Source organism: Schistocerca serialis, chromosome 2 (assembly GCF_023864345.2).
Source record: "Schistocerca serialis cubense isolate TAMUIC-IGC-003099 chromosome 2, iqSchSeri2.2, whole genome shotgun sequence".
NCBI classification, from domain to species: Eukaryota; Metazoa; Arthropoda; class Insecta; order Orthoptera; family Acrididae; genus Schistocerca; species Schistocerca serialis.
In genome coordinates, this window is record NC_064639.1 from 513,817,492 (window position 1) to 513,841,346 (window position 23,855).

At 41.8% G+C, this 23,855-nt stretch overlaps 1 protein-coding gene across 1 annotated transcript in view; it reads left to right on the forward strand.

Annotated features, from left to right (window-relative positions):
• Positions 1–23,855, forward strand: part of LOC126456165 (Down syndrome cell adhesion molecule-like protein Dscam2) — a 358,605-nt gene that overhangs the window by 276,398 nt on the left and 58,352 nt on the right. The window contains exon 20 of the mRNA XM_050091919.1: positions 12,645–12,821. Within this exon, the coding sequence (XP_049947876.1) occupies positions 12,645–12,821 (177 nt within the window). The remainder of the gene's footprint in view (positions 1–12,644; positions 12,822–23,855) is intronic.

Genomic DNA, 23,855 nt, shown 5'->3' on the forward strand with positions numbered 1-23,855 from the left:
TGTAGCTGTGTCCATGACCAAAATACACCACTACTCACCAGTTACTCTCATACTCACCCATTACTCTCACGAGTGAGTTACAAGAAGCTGCAGTGGCTGTGTACGCACCATCTCACCTTATATTATGCCATGTGTACATCCCACAGCACTTACAGATCTCATGTGACAACTCCACCACCCATTCTGTTACTTGGTGACATCAATGTACACTATGTGCTCTGGGGATCTTCTGCCATCTGCCCCCAGAATTGGACAATTGAGTAGCTACCAATATCAGAGGATGTATGTGTACTTAACACTGGGGAAATGGCGCACTTCCAAACAGATACTGGCTCATTCCCCACAATGGACCTCTCCCTATGCTCTCCTGCCCTTACAGATATCAGTTTGCAGAAGTGACTAGTGCCCTCTTCCCCATGTGGCTTCACCTAGCTGTGACTACAACACCTGTCTGGAGACAACTTAAGTGTCTGTTCTGCAAGGTGAACTGGCCACTATACAGTCAACTGGCCTTATTCCAACACTGAGCAGCACCCAGGACCAGCTTACAGGAATACAATCCCTTGGTGGAACCAGGAATGTTGTTTAGCAATTGTGGACAGGCGTGGTGCACTATGTTGGTTTAGGAACAGACCAGGTGGAGAGAATCTTGCAGTCTTTTGGCAGGTGAGGGCAGAAGCTAATCGAATCATCAAAGAAAGCGAACAGAGTGTGTGGAGAGAATTTTTAATGCCCAGTGTCCTTTAATCATCCCACACCAGTAATGAAGTTATGGGAATCAATTCAGAAGATATCAGGGAATATAGATCCAGGCCCAATATCTGCCATATTAAACAATACTGTCCTCCAATCAACACCTAGGGAAATAGTGCAGATGTTGGCAAAACGTGTTTGTGATTTGGCTTTCACCTATTACACCAAGCCTCAAGTTTACCAAGACAGGGAACACATGGAGAAACAGTGACTATGCTTTTCATTTGGCAACTTGGAGCCAGATAACTGCCATTTTTCTATGTGAGAACTACAGTCAATACTAACCACTACACTTGACACTGCTCCAGGACCGATAGGATTCAATATGACACATTATGATATCTAAGAATGGAGACAATAGAAATCCTCCAATGCCTTTTCAATAAAATATGAGCTGAAGGACATTATCTGGATTCATAGCAGGAGACGATTCTGATATCACTTCTAAAGCTAGAGAAGGACAGGTTATCTCCATACCCCTACAAGAGTGTTGAATTCACTAGTTGCATGGCAAAAACCCATGAGCAGATGAAAAACCAATGCCTGCTGTGGACTCTCCCATCCCATTGCCCATTACTAACTGCTGTGCAAAGCCTTGTGAGCCACCTCTTATCATCCAATGAGAATTCCTCCTGGTGCAACATGTATACAAAGTGCAGTCCATCTCCAACCATCCTCTTGTCGAGTTGAAGTTGAACAACCAAAAAATACTGGTTTACCGGTCACCGGACTGCTACGCCTTTTATCATCTGTGCAAAGAAATATCTTGAGTAACTTGGTGTACCAGACATACCAATTCTTAAATAGGGATGGAGCAACCCCCTCCCATTCCTTCCCCCCTTGATGACTGATAGGCCCATTCTTAACTTGGTCATGATGAAGTACAAGTTTACCATTTCATCTTTAGTTTTAAAATCAGTTTTTAACAGCATTTTATCAGAGTATCCAGAACACATGCCAGATTTTACTGATGGGTCAAAGCATGGGGACAATGTTGGGTGTTGTGCTATCTTCTCATATTTTGTCATTAAACTCCACCCACCATGCCACTTTTCATTGTACTGTGTACAGCTGTGATTGATCAAGAAGGCACTGGAGCAAATGTGCTTCTTAGTGGAGGGAAATTTCTTGTCAGCATAGGCTGTCTCAGTGCTCTGCAGGCTATTCAGCAAGTTTTACCAGCAGATATGATAGCTCAGATGGCCCAGCACACTATTAGCCTCCTACACAAGCAGAAGAATAAGGTGGACTACTGCTGGGCTCCTAGACGAATGGAAATTGAGGGGAGTGAGTAAGCTGACAGAACAATGAAAGCAGCCTTACAGGAAAATATCACACTTCAACTTCTTGTCCTCATACAGGCTGTTATGTCATGGGTGACAAAGCAAGTGTTGGCTGAGTGGGAACAGCATTTTATCAGGAAATTGAGGGGAGTGAGTAAGCTGACAGAACAATGAAAGCAGCCTTACAGGAAAATATCACACTTCAACTTCTTGTCCTCATACAGGCTGTTATGTCATGGGTGACAAAGCAAGTGTTGGCTGAGTGGGAACAGCATTTTATCAGAGTATCCAGAACACATGCCAGATTTTACTGATGGGTCAAAGCATGGGGACAATGTTGGGTGTTGTGCTATCTTCTCATATTTTGTCATTAAACTCCACCCACCATGCCACTTTTCATTGTACTGTGTACAGCTGTGATTGATCAAGAAGGCACTGGAGCAAATGTGCTTCTTAGTGGAGGGAAATTTCTTGCCAGCATAGGCTGTCTCAGTGCTCTGCAGGCTATTCAGCAAGTTTTACCAGCAGATATGATAGCTCAGATGGCCCAGCACACTATTAGCCTCCTACACAAGCAGAAGAAAAAGGTGGACTACTGCTGGGCTCCTAGACGAATGGGAATTGAGGGGAGTGAGTAAGCTGACAGAACAATGAAAGCAGCCTTACAGGAAAATATCACACTTCAACTTCTTGTCCTCATACAGGCTGTTATGTCATGGGTGACAAAGCAAGTGTTGGCTGAGTGGGAATGGCAGTGGGTTGATGTGGGTAACAACAAGATGCCAGGTGGTCATAATGACAATTCACGCATAGGACACATCCTTTAGAACACCATGAAGGGGTGAAGTGATCCTCACTTGCTTTCATATCAGCCACTGCCCACTTATGCATGCATTTTTCTTGCAGCAAGAAGACCCATCATAATACAGTGTTTGCAGTGTCATAATCATGGTGGACCATGTTTTACCATCTTGTGTGTTACATGCTGATAAAAGGGAAGCCTTTAATCTACCAAGGGACTTACCCTCCTATTTAGATGATGTTGAAACAGTTGCATGACAGTTATTGGCATTTTGTGTGACATCAGGTCTCTTGCCCAGTTTAATTGAACAGAGGTTTTATGTGTGTTTTAGTGCCTGGCTCATCTTTTTAGTTCCATGATCAACCAACCATCTTACTGACTTCCAGTGTTTTATTACTTTTTTAACATGTGACAGTGGTGTGGCTAGATCTACTGATCTACTGGAACTTGTATGTGACATTTTCTATAGCCATGGCTATCATCATGTGGCCTCTGCATTCCGCTGTAACAAGACGAATTTTTGAATGAGTACATCTCCTGTGTAGTCTCTGCCTCTAAAACCAGACAAACATTACGTGAATAGTATTAGCCATAAAAGATTATCCCTGTTAGGAGCCTTAAGATTATTTTCACAGCATTGTGATGCAACTTTCCTCATTTTTCATCGTGGTGACTGGCACTGTGCATTGCAAAAATAATGTCAGTTCTAGTTGCCATTGATAGATAGTGCGAGCTTCCAACATCTTGACAGTATGGAGCATAGCTAATTTTTGAACTGATAGCGGAATGGTCCAATCTGACATGTCAAAACCCACCCTGAAATTTTTTATGCAGGAAGAAAACAATGAATGAAATGCACTATCAAAATTTTAACTGTTAAGACATACTGCAAGTATTTTTTTTTTTAATTGTTGAAATCACTCATTTTTATCACATGAAGAACCACTTATGACACCAATTTGCACAGCCATTCCTGCCTAGCATGTGATCAGCCATGACAAGAGAGCATTGTACTGCTAGTACAAATATCTGCAGTGACACACGCAAATTTGAAGCACTAAATGATACAAAAAATGACACATATGATTAAGATTTTATGTGTTGCATATGTAATTCTTACAAAAGTGACTAGCAGAGTAAAATAAATCAAGGGCGTGTTTGATGTTACATTACAGATGACTTCCATAAATCATGCCTTTAATTTACTGAAATGAAATATTTCTTACTCGTACATCATTTTATAACAATTCATTTGGCACAGTTCTTATGTTAATTTTTGATAATGTATATTTCAGTAACAATGAATTCCTTGTTTATTCCTCATTGTTGTCACAAGAAAGTTAAGTGTCATGATGAAAACAAACATTTTATTTACACCAGGCAGACCTGCTGAGTGAAAATCAATACCTTCAGGCATGTCAGAGTAATTACTGGTTTTATTTATGCAGAATTACAGTGCAGTAAGAAATGGTTCTGGCCATTGCTCTGCTTTTTGTGCTGTATACCAGATGAACTTAAAGCAATTTGTAAAATGTGTTAATTCAAACTAATAATGGACAAAAGACTGCACTTGAAGACCTGATAACCTCAAATGACACATAGTTATCAGAAATTATACTGTCCGACAGTTTCCTTAAAAATATTTTCCACAGTCAAAAAAAAATTATTTATGAAGAGTCACATTGGTTGTTCTGTATGGAATCTGAAAAGTCAACAGTCTTTTTGTTGTCCTTCTGGAAAACAGACTTATCATTATGTTCAGACCAAGAGTGCAACAAAAGGAATGAATTAATTTCTGCAATAGGTTGGAAATCATTTTGAATGAAATGTTAAAAACCATTCTTTCCTATTTTTCCAGATTCTGATAGGTCAATTATAAGATTTTTACCATTAAACAGTCCTTTTTAGTTTTGGTCCTAAATGCCTTGAAATCCATGAAGACAGACATAAAGCTGCAGAAACAGTGATGCACTCATAGTTATCACTGTCATTGTTGTATACGAATGTGTCATAGCATTAATCAGTTGCACAACAGTCTGCCTTTTCTCATCGTGAAATGATAAAGTGTGGTTTCCTCACAATTCTTTCACAAAACGTGATTGATGGGCATAAGACAGCAGGTGTGGGGTCAGAAGCTAGCTTCTTCTTCATGTGAGCCATGAATTAATGGCATCTCCTCTACACCTTTATTTGCAGTAAACAGTGTTGTCTTGTGACTTCCTATACTGTACGCTGTATGATTTCTTGAATCTGCTCAGACAGGTCAAAGAGGGCTTGAAATCAACAATGTGTATCTCATCTGCAATTTGGGGGGCTTAGTTTGTAGATCTCGATTGGTAACAGTTTGTAAGTAGTGAGGAGCAGGCATGGTAATTGTGATGATAAATGATCACTCACACTCCTGTCATTTACTATGTATACTTTTATTCTCACAGCTTATACACAATGCATTTAGCATAGAGCATGTACTACAGAGAACTGATCTGGCAAAGATACAGTTGTTCTAACTGCAATAGGGAAGCAATATTATTGAGGGGGGAGGGGGGGTGTAGAGTTAGTGGCTCTACTACGTCCCCAGAGGCAAACCCCCCCCCCCCCCCCCCCCCACACACACACACACACACACACAAGGGCAGAGCACAGTGATTGGTGTACATTGTGATACATTGTCCTGCTGGCAATGGTGAGGGCTGACATATTTTAGTCTGCCCGGTCCCTGGACAGCTGTAATTGGTGGCTGGCCCGTGATGTCAGTGCAGTGCCAATGGGGCGGTGGCAGTGTCGATTGAGGTGTTGGTGGCTGGTGGTGCGTCATCCACTGATTGGTCCACAGTGGTCGTGTGCAGGGTGGCAGCCATAGTTATGAAGTGGTCTGGGGCCAACACGAGTAGGTAGTCATCCGAAGAAAGAGTGGATTTCAGACCTGCTGTGTTGATTGTAGGTGGAAGGGGTGTGGAGTGCTCTAATGATGTTGAGACTATGCCGTAGCTTGACTGCCTATTGTCAAATTTGGCCCTAACCGCAAGTAGTGAGTCCTGCAGTGATACAGAAATGTCTTCTGGGAGGTAGTCTTGCAGGTATAGGATGACTGTAAATTGGCTTGAGGGGACTGGAGTTGGAGCCGGTGGAGGGTAAACACCGAGTGTCTCTGGTAATGCCCATGCCTGTTTTAGGCAATTCAGTGACACTGTTGTCATTTTTCCAGCTTGCAATATATTAAATGTGTTTGGCCCTCATTTCAACACCTTGTACGCACCACTTTATGCAGGCTGGAGGACAGGTTTGACAGTGTCAATCCTAAGCATGACATGTGTATACGATTTTAGGTCCTTGTGCACAGACATGGTTAGTTTGGGGTGGTGGGATTGCGGTGGGATGTGGATGTGGTGGAAGTGGTCCTTGACATGTTTTACTATGTCTGGCAGGTTGAAACCCATGGGGTCGGGGGTTTGTGATACGAACTCTGCTGGGAGGGTGATTAGTTCCCCCAGAGCACCTCTGCCAGTGAGGCATCCAGATCTCTTTGTAGGCAGCTTGTATGCCCAGCAGCACCCAAGGGAGCACCTGCATCCACTCCTGGTTGTGGCATACTAGTGCTGTCTTGAGTGTGTGGTGCCATTGTACCACAAGTCCATTAGATCAAGGACGGTAGGCTGTCGTGTCGAACCTGTGGCACCCACAGAGGCAGCAGATCTCAGAGAACAGGGCCAACTCAAACTGCAAGCCTTGATTAGTTGTCAGGGACTCTGGATAGCTCAAGCGTGCAATACATAGTGTGATGAATGCTTGGTTGATGGTGTGGGCTGAGAAATCAGTCAGAGGTGTGGCCTCCACCCATCAAGTTGTCCTGTCGATGGCTGACAAGATGTACTTGTATGTGTTTGAATCTGGGAGTAGCCCCACCAGGTCTATGTGAACATGTTGTAAATGGCCCTTTGGGATGGGGAATTTCCTGAAGAGTGGTTGGGTGTGACATCCTGTCTTGGCCCATTGGCATTGGATGCAGGGTCTTGTCCATGCAGCACAGTCCTGTGTAATGTTAGTCCAAATGAAACATTCCATTATTAGTTTCACTGTTGGGTGTACTCTGATATGGGGCAAGTTGTGGACGAGGTCAAAAACTGTCTTCCTGAATTTTGGTGGGATGACTGGTCATTGCCTACCATGGAATACATCTCACCAAACTAGTTTGGTTGTGCCTGCAAAGGTACACTGCTTGAACTGGAGGCCCATTGTGTGTCCAGATAGCAGTTTTTGAAGGTCGGTGTAAGTTGCTTGTGGCTCTGCTAGTTAGTTGAAGCCAAGATGTGCCGATGTGGCAGTGAGTGTCAGAGGTAGTTAGGCACTGTGTTTTCTGCTCTCCATACATAGTGGTAGTCTGTAGTATACAGTGAAATCAAGTCCAGGTGGCGGAATCATCAAGGGAAGGTATTGGCTGCTGGGTTTTTAATAGTGCTAGCCAGAGGGTGGTGGTATTTGTAGATAGGAAGCAGCCTGCCCTCGATGTCATCTTAGAATTACTGCTTCATATACTGCCAAAAGCTCATGGCCGAAGGTTGACCACATTTCCTGGGAGTTGGTAAGTTTCCACGAGAAAAACCGTAGTGGTTAGGTTGCACCAGGGATTTCCTGTTGTAGCACCATCCCTATAGCTCGGTTACTGGCATCAGTCATTATAGCCATAAGGGAGTCTGGCGATGGGAGTGCCGAGGTGGCAGTCTGAGGAAACTTGGGTTTGATGTTCTCGAGAGCTGCTTGCATATCATGAGTCCAAGTGAGCTTATGTTTGTCTGATATGTTCTTGCCATGGAGTGACTCTGTGAGTGGCAGAAGTGTTTCTGCGGCATGGGGGAGGTGCAGTCAGTAAAAATTAATTACCCCTAAAAAACAGTGCAACTCTTGATAGTCCATTGATGGTGGTAGGTTACGGATTTGGCCTATCTTTTCCAGGTTGGGGGGAGGGGGGGCGAGGCCCAAAGTGTCAATGAGGTGGCCTACAAATGTACCACATTTTTGTTGGAGATGGTATTTGTCCTCATTGACCACAACACCATGCTCTGCTAGTTTGTCAAATATCGCATGACGGTGTCATCTTGAGCTGTTTGTGAGAAGATAATTACATCGACCAAGTAACAATAGCAAAAGGGCATGATAAAAAAAAAAGCTGTCAGTGAACCGTTGCCAAGTCTTGGCTGTGTTCTTTAGTCCAAAGAGCATAAAGAGGAATTCAAATAGGCCAAATAGCATAATTATTGCCATCTTCGGGATCAGCAAATAAGCTCTTTTTCAGTCAATCACACAAAAGATGGCGCACCTGCCAGTTCCTGGGAGAAATCCTGAATAGTTGGCACATGGTAACTATCAATGATGATGCACACGTTCAAATGTCTGTAGTTCCCACATAGGCACCACGTTTTATCTTTTTTCATTCTCACAGTAATCAGTGAGGCCCACACACTGTATGATGGCCTGATGGTGCCCTCGCATAACAGTTCCTTGATTGCCTCCTTGGCCGCCTTTAGTTTGTGAGGGGCGAGACAGTGGGGCTGGCATTAGACCAGTGGAGTGGGGGTGATATTAATTCTGTATACAGTACCATTGCATATGATGTTAGTCTTTTTATGGGGCTGATGTGGAGTAGCAAGTGAGGCCCAACATCCACACGCATTGTTTACACTCAATCCGTTCACGAGAGCAATACCACTGTTTTTGCACAGCCCACTTGAGGGAGCATAGTCACCAGAAGTAAGAGGCACTGGACTGACCTGTGGTTCTGAAGACCTGGCGGCATCTTAGGCAGAAGGCACTCATTGTTGCTGGTGCAATGACAGCTGTAGCTGTGTAATGTGCAGTTGTGCAATGAGCTCGGACCAGCAGTTGCAGAGGTGTTGGTTAGTTGCTCATTAGCTGGCATTGGTGTGGCGGAGGTTGGTGTATGCAGTAGTCAAGGTTTTGCTTATTGAACAATGCCTGGCACTTTAGCGTGAGGTCCAGCACTGTTTCAAAAGTAGGAGAGGAGGAAGCAGTGGAGTCTTGTCCATTGGTAGGTGGTCACTGTTTAGTCCATTGATCAGCATGGCGCCATTGTGATGTAGTAGTAAGGCCCTATCCAGGTCCAGCAGAAGGTTATAATGCCTCAAAAAATCTGCACCCAACACTGGCTCTATGGGTCAGCCACGAGGAAAGTCCATGGACGAGGAGTGTGGTTGTCCAGTTCAACTGTGCGAGAGACCGTGCCTATCACGGGAATCACTGAATCATTGGCAGTGCGTAGTTGTATAGCAGATAGGTGCCAGCTGAGTGGCAGCATGCTAATGCTAGCACCTGTGTGGACTATTAAGTACACTCCAAGATGGTTGTCGTAGATGAAGAGCCACGCACCGTCAGAATGTAGACGTGGGATATGATGATTGTTGTCATGTTTCATAGTGAGGTGGATTGAAGCAGGGCAGCGACCTGATGCACCTGTGTCACGCCACTGTACTAACTTGGGTAGCTGCACAGTGGACAACAGTGGTGCGTGACAGCACCGAAGCATGCGTGGAACCAGCAGAGTCAGTGCAGCTGAGTAGGTGCAATGTTCTGGCTGGGTGGGTTATTGTGGCAATTAGGCATGGACCAATGGCTGGGCGTGAATGCAGTAGGTGGTTTTTTACATTCCACAACAAACACAGCATCAGGGTCCATCATGGTATCTGATTGTTGGTGCCTCGCCGTAGTGGAATCTTGCAAGGCTGCTGTGGGTGCAGCGTAGAAGGACTCAGCTGAGGTCAGAGCAGCTTGGTGACTGTCAGTTGGCCAGGCATTGTGCAGTGAATGCTGCATGGTGGTCTCTGTGGGCACAGCCAGTGTGCAGGCTGGCCTAGGCTGGCTGTAGATGCAACCAATGTTGACATTGGCGCCAGCGGCGATGCAAGTGTTTATGCTTGAGAAGCCATATTGACCAGAGTGCATGATCTGGTAAGAGGTTTGTGTTGATTTGCTTGCATAACCTGTGCCAGAGTGCTGATGGAGTATCATGGCCCAGCAAAATCTCAGCCATGGCTAAGTGGAGTTCTTGTTCAGGTAAATGTGACAGGCACTGTAGTATGAGCATCTTTGCTGTCTCGTATCTGTCAGTGGTTGGTGCATGCAACAGGAGGTTGCTGATAAATTTGGTATTGGTGTGGAGATGGTTCAAAAGCACCAAAAACTTGTCATGGTCATCTGTGGCCCAGCTGACTGCATCATGCACTCACAGACTGCAAACTGTGTTTGTGGGTACTCAACTTGTAGTGGTGACAGATGTAACTCAATGTGTGGCCAGTGGTAATCTGCCTGGTGGTGAGTGGTTGGAACCTGTATGAGGTTGTTGTAATCATGTAAAGTATATGGTGTGGGTTCATGAACACTGTCTGGTGGCACTGGTAGAGATGGCAGTTGGTGTCGCGGCATGGTAGGTGTGTCGGTAATGTGGGTGTCTTGACCAATCGTCACAGGACATGGCATGGGTGTCACCGCTGAGGAGTTGGCGTTGTTCCTCAGTAACCCACTATGACACTGGTCGTAGCTGGGTACAGAGGAACACAGTGCAGTAGACAGGTCCCGGTTGGTGGCAATTGTGACAGATGGCGCATCAGCGCAGGTTACCCTATGCAGCCACTGTTGTAGATACTCCTTGTGTTACCACGGTGTGAAGGTCATAGTTGTGGTCAGGCTTGCCATATTGATATGCTGTGGTCACGAGGTGTGAAAACCCTGCATGGTTGCAAATAGATGCAGTGCGCCTAGCTATAGAGTGATGTCATGTGGCAGGCATGCCCCAGAGCAAGGCACGGCTGTTGTCTGCGTGATGGTATCATGATGACTTGACGAGGGTCGCGGCGTGGCCGTAACAAGTGTGACATCACCTGGGTGACATACGGTACTGATGAAAAAAGTTTTGCGTATCTGGACATCCCATCTTGATTTCTGCACTCATCTACATAATAAATAGGTTTATTATATTTCAAGCAAACTTTTCTGCAATCTTTTACCTGATAACTACATTTATTATATTTGAAGCATTCACTTGGTTTTCTCAAATTTTTATCTTCTAGATGAAGTTTATTCTTAAAATTGTCATTTCTCTGTTGTTTACCTACCAGGAATGCCTTCCCCTTCATATCTTCCTTGTGATTTAGACATTTTTTCTTCTATCAACAATCTTGAGGTCCAATTTGCTAATGTTTTTTGATCAGGATGTGTTAATTCTCATGCATTCAGAAAATATTTATTGTTTGTTGGTAATGCCAATAATAGTTTTGTGATTACCATAGAGTTCAAAATGTTTTCACCTTTATCCCACAAGCTACGTACCAGGTCTTCCAGCTGTAAATTATTGTAGCCATGTCACTTGAACCATCCTTTCTAAGTTGTACTATTGCTACTGGAGCAAATTTATGCAAACTGAAAGTAGTCTGGTCCATATGACAGCTGAAGAGTGACTTCTCTGCAGCTGATGTTCTGATAATTTTCTGAGCTACATTGCCCATCTTTTTCCTCTCTGTAAGATCCTTTTCATATTCCTGTACTGCTGTAGCTTTGATGTTGTCATTATACCTTAGTTTCATTTTTTGGCCTGTGATGAAATCCCAAGCTACCGTGGCACTTAAGGTTGTATATACTTGAAATTTCCAGGCCGGCTAGTTCTTGATGATTTTGAGCTTTGTAATTCTTGTTATTTCATTTTTCATTATTTTAAGTCTATATTTTCACTTGCGCATAGTGGAAAAAACCTCAAAACTCCTTTCTCACATGTTTTTGATACTGTACCTGATGTTACATTTCATTTACATCACAGAAAACGTGTCACTCACTGATTATTGGGCCCATAATATGATAAAGGAACCACAGTGAAACAGCATGATTCTCACTGTAAGAAAATTACAATGTCTTATTCACAAAGTGGGTACAAAACATGATACACACATTTCAAAAGGAAAGTGAGTTCACTGCATAAGTCCCAAATGGCAGCACAGTATAAGCAACTGAAAAGTGTAACAAATACAAATGTGATAGTAAAACACTGTTTATAAATGTCAGAGAAACAAACAAAACATTTTTAATTGATTATTGCATAACAAAGTATGCACAGTATACTTGCAGCACAGAATCAAATCAAAAGTTCAGTGCCTGCATGACCCATACATCAACCACCAATGATCTGGTGATGATAAATGATCTGGTGATGATAACATGTACTGATATGCGTTTTATGTATCATGCACTTGACTGTCACACTTATGGCCAATACACAGTATGAGCACATTCCAGCCATGTGATATGCCACCCACTCTAGTCATCGTGGTGACAGGAACACTCTTTATTGAACACAGTAACTCTTCTAATACAGTTGCTTATGAGTGTACATTAGCTATTGTTCATTTTAAATTTAGACTTTTCACTTCCAAAAATTTTTGATTTTAGTTTTCTGAAAGTGTTAAGATGTCCTATGTACAGGGTACCAACGCAGGAACAAAATGAAGGAATAATTTTGAATATTCATTCCTAATGCAAAACACAGTATAGTGAAAGAAAAGTGTTCATCAGTCTACTTACTGATGACATTTACTTTTGTAAGAAGTTCTGTGTGATCCATTCTGTTTCACATGCCTTAACTCCTCCTTTTTCTGTTCAAGTTTTCAGTTCCTGAAGGAGGATCATGTGTTTTTAAACAGTCAAGACTTAAGCTATTCTTTGGAATGTTAGTGTGATCTATAATGTGATTTCTCCCTCTCTCCATTATTTATGATTCTCATTACTCTTGCGACTGTATGTTGTTGCAGCCATTGTGGAGCCAGACTTAATAATTCATTCAGGTTACAAGTACAACCATTTTTATAAAGACCTTGGTGTCATCATTCCAGTAATAACATCTTTGGTAACAGTCATAGTTGCTGGTATTGGAATATTTCTGTATTTTCGAAGAAAGCAAGAATCACTTCCTGACAATAAATTTGTAGGTAAGTAACATTATATTTTTTTTTATTTTTACCTCTATTTACATTATAATATTATAGATTACTATTTATTCAATCTTCTTAAAAATGTAGCTCACTGTCATGCACAATCTCAGTGACAAGTGATCTTTCAGGCTTCCTTGAAATTTTAGATTTTATGTCTGCCTGCGACTGTACCTCCAATAATAACATACTTTATATAAGGTTATTAAAAGAATCAGATAAGAAAGTGAAAATAACTGTCCTAGTCATCAGTAAAATATGTGAAATAAATTGAATAATGCTCATCCAGTCAAATATTTGTGCAAGATGTTCCATATCCCACAATGAAAATGAAGCTTCAGGAATGTGAACAAATCTAAGTACTCATTGAGAAAGATAAGTAGCTGCCAAAAATCAGTTCTTTGAACATCTTAACAATTGTGCATCAATAACTGCAATATTCTGCTTGGACTTATACCATCTTTATTGAATACAATACTATTAGAGGAAAAGCTGTTATTTTGAAAATGGCTGCTGCTTTTATAGTCATTTATTTATTCATTCATCATTTTTGGTAGATTACACTACAAAGAAGAATCTCCATGGATTTGAAACAAAAGAGAATATGGCAAACTGCCAATACTGGATCTGTACACCACACACTGTGAACTGTTTGTGCTTTCACTGAATAAGTTGTACATAGTTAAATTATAATGGAAATCACTTCTTTAAAAAAAAAGCCATTGGTTCCTTAGTTATGTCAATTATTTGATGTTTCACTCTACTGCTAGCATAAAATTTGCATAACCATATTAATATAGCATATAACATAATGGGGTGGATAAAAAATCTACTCACCAAAGGGCAGCAGGAGAAAACATATATAAAAGTTAAGGAAATGTGCAAGCTTTTGGAGCCAGTTGCTCCTTCTTCTGGCAGAAGGACTGAAGGGGAAGGAAGAGGGATGAAGAAAAAAGACTGGTGAGGTTTAGGAAGTGGGAAGAGCTATGAGAAAGCTCCAAGAACCCCATGACAGGAGAGACTTACCAGACAGAATGAGAGGGAAAGCTAATTTTTGGAGACTGCGCCAGATGACATTTGAAAGCCTGAGAGCTTAAAAGTGGAAGATAGAGTAAAATCAAGACAGAGATTACTGACAAGACAAAGTGCAAGAGTTAATAAGAGCAGAAAGCTAAGTACATTATATGTGGTAGAAATGGGAGAAGGAGGGGAGGGCCAAAATAGACAGATCAGAAAGTATAAGAGGAATAGTTACTGAGAAGAAATGCTAACACCTACAAAATTAATGTAAATAAGGCCAGGTGGACATGTAATGCCAGTTCCCATTTGTGGAGCTCTGAGTAGCTGGTGTTAGGGGGAAGAATCCAGATGGCATGTGTGGTGAAACAAGCACCAAAGTTACTACCATCACATTGTATAGCATACTTTGCAAATACACTCTCTGCTGATGCCAGTGTATCCTAACTGATAACTTGGTTATAGTCATGCTAGTGTAAAAGGCCTCACAGTTTTTAAATTACAGCTGGTATGTGACGTCTTTTCACAGGTGGCTCTCCCTTTGATGGTAAATGTTTTGCCTGGTGCAGGACTGATATAGGTGGTGGTAGGAGGGTGCATAGAGCATGTCTTAAAACTAATAAAAGGGAATGGTCTCAGATGTAGGAGCCATAGGATAGTGAAATGGGTGCAGAAGGAGCTTAGGGTCTGACAAGGATATTGAAGGGATTGGTAGAGCAATGAAAATGTATTCTGGGTGTAGTAGGCAAAATTTCAGACGAAATAGATCTCATTTCAGGACATGATATTAGAAAGTCATAGCACTGTCGAAGTAGTTGATTAATACATTCAAGACCAGTAAACTGTTGAGTGAGAAGAACTGTACTCTTAACTTGTTTTTTCAAGAATTAGCAGTGCTAGGACTGGGTGTGGTGGTCAAGGAAATTTTCATTTGAACTAGGCTGGTTGGATAATTATATCCAGTAAAGGTTGAAATGGTAGTTATAATGTATTGCTATAACAAGTCAGCATATGAACAAACACTTTTTCCTCAAATGCCTAGGCTGTATGGGATGGAATGTTTGACAAGAAAAGAATGGCAACTGTCAGTATCTAAGTACTGTTGTTGGTTAATGTGAACAGAAGTGTCAGCTGACCCTTGGTGAGGATGAGATCAACTTCAAGGAAAGTGGCATGAATTCAAAATAGAACTATGTGAGATTTAGTTGAGAGAATGATTTTAGACACTGGAAATTTTTTAACAAATCAGTCTCACTATGGATCCATATAGGAAAGATTTCATCCATGTATCTAAACCAGGGGCTGAACGCTAGTGAATCCCAGAAAATCCCCCTCCAAAGCAACCAATGAAAAGGTTGGCAAAGGAAGGAGCCATACTGGTTTCCATGGTTGTGCCCCTTATCTATATGTATGTCTGTCTCTCAAAGGGCCAGCTACAAATTTCTGTTCACATTAAACCTACTAACAATCAACCGTACTTAAATATTGACAGTTGCCATCCTTTCCATGTCAGATGTCCCCTACCATATGGACTTCACATATGTCGACTCTTTGCAGAAATACACCAACATACTCACCTCAGCTTTCAGTGGATGAAATTACCCTACCAGTCTAGTTCAGAAGCAGATTTCCAGGGCTATCACATCCAATCCTGGTACTGCTGATCTATTATAAAACAACTTGTGAGTACACCTCTTGCCACTCAATACTATCCTGGTCTTGATTGTATTAATTAATTACTTCATCATGGCTGTGACTTCCTAAAATCATGCCCTGAAATGAGATCCATTCTGTCTGAAATATTGCCCACCATACCCAGAATAGCTTTTCAACCCCTATCCTGAATCTCTGTAATATCCTTGTCAGTACCTGTGCTCATTCTGCATCTGTTTCCCTATCCAGTGGCTCCTACTGCTGTGACCATCCCCACTGTAAGATTTGCCCCATGCATCCTCTTGCCATCAACTATACCGGCCCTGTAACAGGTAAAGCATATACTGTCAAAAAGAGAGCCACCTGTGAAACAACACATGCTGTGTAGCAGCTGTTGTGTAAAATCTGTTCGACGTTCTACATTGGTATGACTACCATCAAGTTATTAGTTGGGATGAATGACCGTAGACAGAGGGGTGCATACTGGAAACACACATTACCCTGTTGCAGAGCATCCTCTACAACACAACACTCATGATGTCGGTACCTGTTTCAGCACACTTTTCCTCTGGATTCTTCCCCCTGACACCAGCTTCTGAGAACTTAGCAGGGTAGAATGGATGTTACAACATGTCCTTGGTTCTCAACACCCACCTGGTCTAATTTACATTAATTTCTTAGGTCTCGGCATTTATTCTCAGTAACCATTCCTTTCTTCACTCCCATATAGTTTTCTCTATCTTATATTTTCTGACCTGTCTATTCCAGCCCTCTCCTCCTTCTCCCCTATCTCTACCGCATGTAATGTGCTTAGCTTTCTGCTCTTATTAACTCTTGCATGCTGTTTTGACAGTAATATCTGTCTTGTTTTTGCCCTATCTTTCACTTTTAAGTGCTCAGGTTTTCAAATATCATCTGGTGCAAAAATGAAACCCAAAGATAATAGGCAGGGCACCAATGTGTTAAAATCAGTTTTTTCTTGTTAGGAGAGAGGAAGGTAATAGTTCTGGGCAGATTTCTCTCCTTTACATCCAGAAAGGACGAGAAGACTCAGCAAGTATACCGAATCTTTGAGAAGATCATGTAATGCCATCATTGTGATTGAAAGTACTATTATTCAATAAGCAACAAAATTACTCAGAACAAAGTGGTTTGGATGTCTCCAATCACACCAGGTTTTTTAAAATTCATTACTTTATACATTAGAGAACATTCAGTAATTCAGCATGCAGATATACTATACCATTAGTTGAAATTAGCCATCAAAGATGGCATTTTGCGTGGCTGAGAAGTAGAATAAGTTGAATAACTCTCGCTGAAAGTGGATAATGGCTCTCTTAATTTGACAGTGTTGCCTGCTGAACCATAGTGGCCATTTATACAGGATAGGAGTATACAAAATTTGAGTAAAGACTTTATGTTGGTAACAATAATATTTCTTTACTAAACTAAAACCACTTCTAACCTAGACACTTAAGTAAGTCTCTTGAGTTATTAACATCCAACTGGTATGTTTTTCAGACTGCTTGAACTTTCATAATCTCAACTTGTAACATGGTGATTTTTATGTTTCGTACAGTGTGAAACTAGGAAATTACCAGCTAGAGTCTGTAGACAGTTTTCCATCCCTCAGAAGTATGAGGGAGGTTTGAAAAGTTCTCGGAATCACCATGAGACGTCAGCACTAGTGCAACGAGTTGTTCACATGATTTTCATTGGACTATTGCCTGTAAACACATGCCATACCAGTGCTCTTGGAAGAGAGCTGTGGTGGTGACGTGACTTTGTTGCTGTACCTGCTTAGTGATTTGCGAAGATGGAAAAAATCGAGATTCGAGCGGTGATTACGTACTTTGTAAAGAAAGGTATGAAAGCAAAGGGCATTCATGCCAATTTCAAGAATACACTTGGGGACTATGCTCCTTCATATTCAATTGTTTCCAAGTGGACAAATGAATTTAAATTTGGTTGGGAGAGCTTTGATGATGATCCGCACAGTGGTCGGCCAGAAATCACTGCAAAAGTACACAAAATGGTCATAGAGGTTTGCCAATTGAAAGTGCGTGAAATTGCTGATGCTTTCCAGACGTCATCTGAAAGGGTATATCACATTTTAACTGAAGAATTGGAAATGAAAAATACTAACTTCAAGATGGGTGCCGTGACTCTTGATTAAAAATATGTGCCGTCGCCATGGCAAAATTACTCAAAATAAGGTATGGATTGTTGCCACATTGGCCTTATTCACCTGATATGGCTCTGTCAAACTTCCATCTCTTCCCAAAACTGGAAGTTTTTTTTGGTGGATGAAGATTCACTTCAAACGAAGAATTGATAGCTGGAGTTGATAACTATTTTGCGGGCCTGGAGGAAACTCATTTTCAGGATGGGATCAAGGCACTGGAACATCATTGGACCAAGTGCATTAATCTACGAGGACATCACATTTAAAAGTAAAAAAAGGTTCAGTGATGTAAGTACTCTTTTTGTATTCTGTTCTGAGAGCTTTTCAAACCAACCTCGTATAATGTCCAGGGAAAATTTGATAAAACACAAGATCACCAACAGGCAGCAAAATGGAGCTGCATTCTATCAACAAGTGAGGACCCTTTTATGGGATCACAAGATTTCAGAAAAAGCACAATTAGTAATGTCTAACAGCAACTCCTTACTAATACTGACCTACAGTGTCAGAGCATGTGCCCTCACAAAGAGAGTCATCATGGCTCCAGACATAAGAAAAGAAATTCCTCAGATCCACCATCCAAAAGACTAATTGTAAAATGGATAGGCTAAGGAGTGAGGAATGAGCAATTACCTGCCCAGTTATCAGTCTGAATAAAAATGCATGGACGCCCCTTATTGCATAATCATCTTTGTTCTCATCCTTATGTCACAGAACCTTAATATCTTTAAACCCCACATCCTTATATTGTCACTGTTAACATATTTATCTGAATTTGGTTGCAAGACACTTACAGGCATACTGGATTCCTCTACAGCATTCAAACCACATTTCATTTCTTTCCACCAGACTGGATCTAATGTCTCACAGATTTCCTGTAATTTATTATAATTACTAAACACTGCTGTAGTGATTCTATGTTGCCCTTAATATTATCAGTACATTTCACTATTTTCTTCTTAACCTCACAAGCGTACACCTCTCAGCTGACATAAACAGGTAATCTCTGACTTTCATTCAACATTGGTTTAATGCTAATGAGTTAACACATAATCTAAGTAAAACAAATTATATACAGTATCACAAAGCAACTCAAGATATGGACCTCCAGTTAAAACTAATGGATAAGAAGATAGAGAGTGTACAATCCACAAAGTTTTTGGGCATGCACATTGATCAAAATTTAAGCTGGAAAGACCATCTCAGGTACTTATCCCACATGCTCAATTCGGCATGTTTTGCATAGAGGATATTATCTAGAGTATGCAGCACAGACTGTACTAGACTAATGTATTTTGCTTACTTTCAGTCCATCGTGTCTTACGGCATAGTGTTCTGGGGTAAAACTAAATCAAGCTTAACAGATATCTTCAAATTTCAGAAAAGAGCTATACGAATCATAACACATAATTCTCCAAGAACTCATTGTAGGCCCCTTTTCAAAGAACTGCAAATACTCACAATACCATCACTGTATATTTTTAAAAGCATTCTGTGTACAAGAGCACAAATGAAAAATCTATGTACAAATGAGGACTGCCATAATTACTCCTGGAAATGGAAAAAAGAACACATTGACACCGGTGTGTCAGACCCACCATACTTGCTCCGGACACTGCGAGAGGGCTGTATAAGCAATGATCACACGCACGGCACAGCGGACACACCAGGAACCGTGGTGTTGGCCGTCGAATGGCGCTAGCTGCGCAGCATTTGTGCACCGCCGCCGTCAGTGTCAGCCAGTTTGCCGTGGCATACGGAGCTCCATCGCAGTCTTTAACACTGGTAGCATGCCGCGACAGCGTGGACGTGAACCGTATGTGCAGTTGACGGACTTTGAGAGAGGGCATATAGTCGGCATGCGGGAGGCCGGGTGGACGTACCGCCGAATTGCTCAACACGTGGGGCGTGAGGTCTCCACAGTACATCGATGTTGTCGCCAGTGGTCGGCGGAAGGTGCACATGCCCGTCGACCTGGGACCGGACCGCAGCGATGCACGGATGCACGCCAAGACCGTAGGATCCTACGCAGTGCCGTAGGGGACCGCACCGCCACTTCCCAGCAAATTAGGGACACTGTTGCTCCTGGGGTATCGGCGAGGACCATTCGCAACCGTCTCCATGAAGTTGGGCTACGGTCCCGCACACCGTTAGGCCGTCTTCCGCTCACGCCCCAACATCGTGCAGCCCACCTCCAGTGGTGTCGCGACAGGCGTGAATGGAGGGACGAATGGAGACGTGTCGTCTTCAGCGATGAGAGTCGCTTCTGCCTTGGTGCCAATGATGGTCGTATGCGTGTTTGGCGCCGTGCAGGTGAGCGCCACAATCATGACTGCATACGACCGAGGCACACAGGGCCAACACCCGGCATCATGGTGTGGGGAGCGATCTCCTACACTGGCCGTACACCACTGGTGATCATCGAGGGGACACTGAATAGTGCACGGTACATCCAAACCGTCATCGAACCCATCGTTCTACCATTCCTAGACCGGCAAGGGAACTTGCTGTTCCAACAGGACAATGCACGTCCGCATGTATCCCGTGCCACCCAACGTGCTCTAGAAGGTGTAAGTCAACTACCCTGGCCAGCAAGATCTCCGGATCTGTCCCCCATTGAGCATGTTTGGGACTGGATGAAGCGTCGTCTCACGCGGTCTGCACGTCCAGCACGAACGCTGGTCCAACTGAGGCGCCAGGTGGAAATGGCATGGCAAGCCATTCCACAGGACTACATCCAGCATCTCTACGATCGTCTCCATGGGAGAATAGCAGCCTGCATTGCTGCGAAAGGTGGATATACACTGTACTAGTGCCGACATTGTGCATGCTCTGTGGCCTGTGTCTATGTGCCTGTGGTTCTGTCAGTGTGATCATGTGATGTATCTGACCCCAGGAATGTGTCAATAAAGTTTCCCCTTCCTGGGACAATGAATTCACGGTGTTCTTATTTCTGTTTCCAGGAGTGTATAATACTAGAACTTGTAAGAATTTGTATGCAGAAAGGGTAAGGACAACACAAACCCAAAAGCATGTAAGTTATTTTGGAATAAAACTTTACAATGCACTGCCAGTGTACATGAAGGAAATAATAGATGAAGTAAAATTTAAGACTGAGCTTAAAAATTACCTTTTAAACAAAACTTTCTATGATGTAGATGAGTACTTTGATTGTGTGTAAATTTATTGCCAAAAATTTTAATTTATATGTCTAAATTTGTACTTTTAAAAAAATGCCTTAAAAGTGATATTCCATTATTATGTCTGTAGTACTTGTACTAGTATGATAACTTTGTTGTGACAATTCCTACATCATGTAAATGATTTACAGGAAGATAATAATAAAAAAAAAAAAATACCCTATCAATCTCTTGGTGTCCCTGGCTGTTTCATAATTGTTCCCTTCTTCTGATGCTTCCTCTTTAAGCTTTACATATATCATTCCAACCAACTCCACACTAAAAATAATCTCACTTCTTATCTTCTTATTTCATCATCAAAACCATTAATGAAATCTTTATCATTATCTGACACAAATTCTTCACTATCATCCTCATACTCATTTGAAATGTTCTCTTCTCGTACCTCATCACAAATACTTCCAGTAACTTCTCCTCCCCTCTAGTGTATGTTTATTAGATTTGCCAGCTTTCATTTCAGATATAACAGGCTTGCTTTTTATTTCCATTGCTTCATAATTCATTAACTTGTTTATACCACTCTCATCAAAGCTGTGATCAATTAATTCTTTGTCCCCAAAAATTAATTTTTATCTCACTATACATATTTGTTACAGCTTCTGCATCCAGATCTGGTTGTCTGTTCTGTGTTACATTAGCTTCTCACTTTCCACAGCCATCAACCTTCATGACTTTCCAAAACTCTCTGTTAAAATGATCTGTTATCATCTGATATGTACCTCTACTTTGCTATCTGAAGGGATGCACATCTCTACCCTCCTTTTGTCTCTTTCTATAATACCTAGCCTGAGTTTTATTGCTTCCTTTTCACATCAAACTGACTGGCTGTCAGTGGGACAACCCTCCGTATTCCTGAACATTTCCTCTATTGTCTTAAGTCTTAGTTTTATGTGATCTATTATTGTCTTCTCGTGCCCTATTCCCATCATTGGTATATTTCTAACTCATAGTCTGTTTCTAACCCATAGTGTGTTCCTAACCCATGGTCTACTCCTATTGTCAAATACTTTACTTCCAAACCTTTTCCCATCATTCCACTGAAGTTCCCTTATGTTACCCCCTTCATGATAATCATTTCTGTAATTGTTTATATCTCTTCTCCCATTATTTCTCCAATTATATTTTTGTTCCAATCCCTGTACTGAAATCCACCATTCCCATTGTGATTAAAACTCTGTCTATTATTTCTCTCTAATACTCTATCTACTACAACATATTTTGAAAACCCATCAGTAATTTCATCAGGTCCATAAACTAACCCTCACTGTACTTTCCCTGGTAATCTCCTCTTCAAACCAACTATCTTTTTAAGGTCGTCAAAAGGTGGAACAATCACCTTATTTGTTTTTCACAGTACTCTTTCTTGTTCCCATGGCCTTCTTTGTTACTCAGTCCATTTAAAAATTAACTTTTAATTCTATCCTACTTAGTTTCTGAGCAAAATTTACTTGGAAAACTCTTCTCAGAATCACCACGTCATTTCTGTGTTAATATTTTGTTTGCCTATGAAAGAACTTTCCCATGCAAAAACTTTTTTACAAACTTCATTTTAAGAACATCAGTCATACCAGAAATAAAACTATCATGATAACGATGTATAAAAACAATTGGGTGAAGCATATCATGCCCCGCAAAACTTTTGCATGAGTGCTGGCCCACAAAACGCCGCTGTTACTAATATAACTTTTTACAACAAAATTTTCCTCAATTCAGTTACTTTTTTGCTAATATTACATCATTACAGGCTACATCTTTGTTGCTAGCTACAGATTTCTTTACATACACAACCTTTGTGTTAATTTCAGAGATTTTGTTATCTGCATTAGTTTCTAGTTTTTCAAATTTTTGTTACATTTCCCACTTCTTTTGTCTAATTTCACACTGTAAATTATGGTGACTCTGTTTTATTACACTATGTAAAATTGTAAACAATGGAAAATGTAGGATGGAATAATGATAATATTACGAAAATGCTACTCACCATATAATGGAGATGTTGAGTCACAGACAGGCACAACAAAAAGACTGCCAAACAAATAACCTTTTAGCCAAGAGGTATTCTTCTGATTTAGATAATATAGACTCACACATTCATGTGAACACAACTCACACATACATGTCCACTGCCTCTGACTGTTGAGGCAAGACTATGACCAACAGTGAATGATGGGAGAAGCAATCTGGGAGATGGGGTAAGGAGAAAAAAAATGGTTCAAATGGCTCTGAGCACTATGGGACTTAACTTCTATGGTCATCAGTCCCTATAACTTAGAACTACTTAAACCTAAGTAAGCTAAGGACATCACACACATCCATGCCCAAGGCAGGATTTGAACCTGCGACCGTAGCAGTCGCGTGGTTCCAGACTGTAGCGCCTAGAACTGCTCAGCCACCCCTTCCGGCCGATAAGGAGAAGCCTGGGATGGGGAGGAGTAAGGGTAGCAGAGTAGGGGTGAGGGTCGGTAGGGTGCTGTTTGTGGGAGCATACAGAGATGAGGTGGGGAGATTGTAGTGCAGCTAGGTGCACTTGAGAGGATAGACATGGGAGAGGGGGGGAGAGTGGAAAAAGAGAGAAGTACAAAGATTGTCAGTGGTGGAATGAAGGCTGTGTAGTGCTGGAGTGGCAACAGGGAAGGGGAGAGGTGGATGATGACAGTGACTAACGAAAGTTGAGGCCAGGTTATCTGAACATAGCATACATTGTAGGGAGATTTCCCATCTGTGCAACTCAGAAAAGCTGTTTTTGGTAGGAAGGATCCAGATGGCACAGACCATAAAGTGATAATTGAAGTAAAAAGTGTTGTGTTGGGTAGTGTGCTGTGTAGCTAGGTAATGCAGCTGTTTCTTGGCCACATTTTGTCAGTGGCCATTCATGTGAGCAAGACAACTTGTTGACTGATATGCCCATATCAAATGCGGCACATTGATTGCAGCTTAGCATGTAGATCACATGACTGGTTTTGCAGGTAGCCCTGCCTT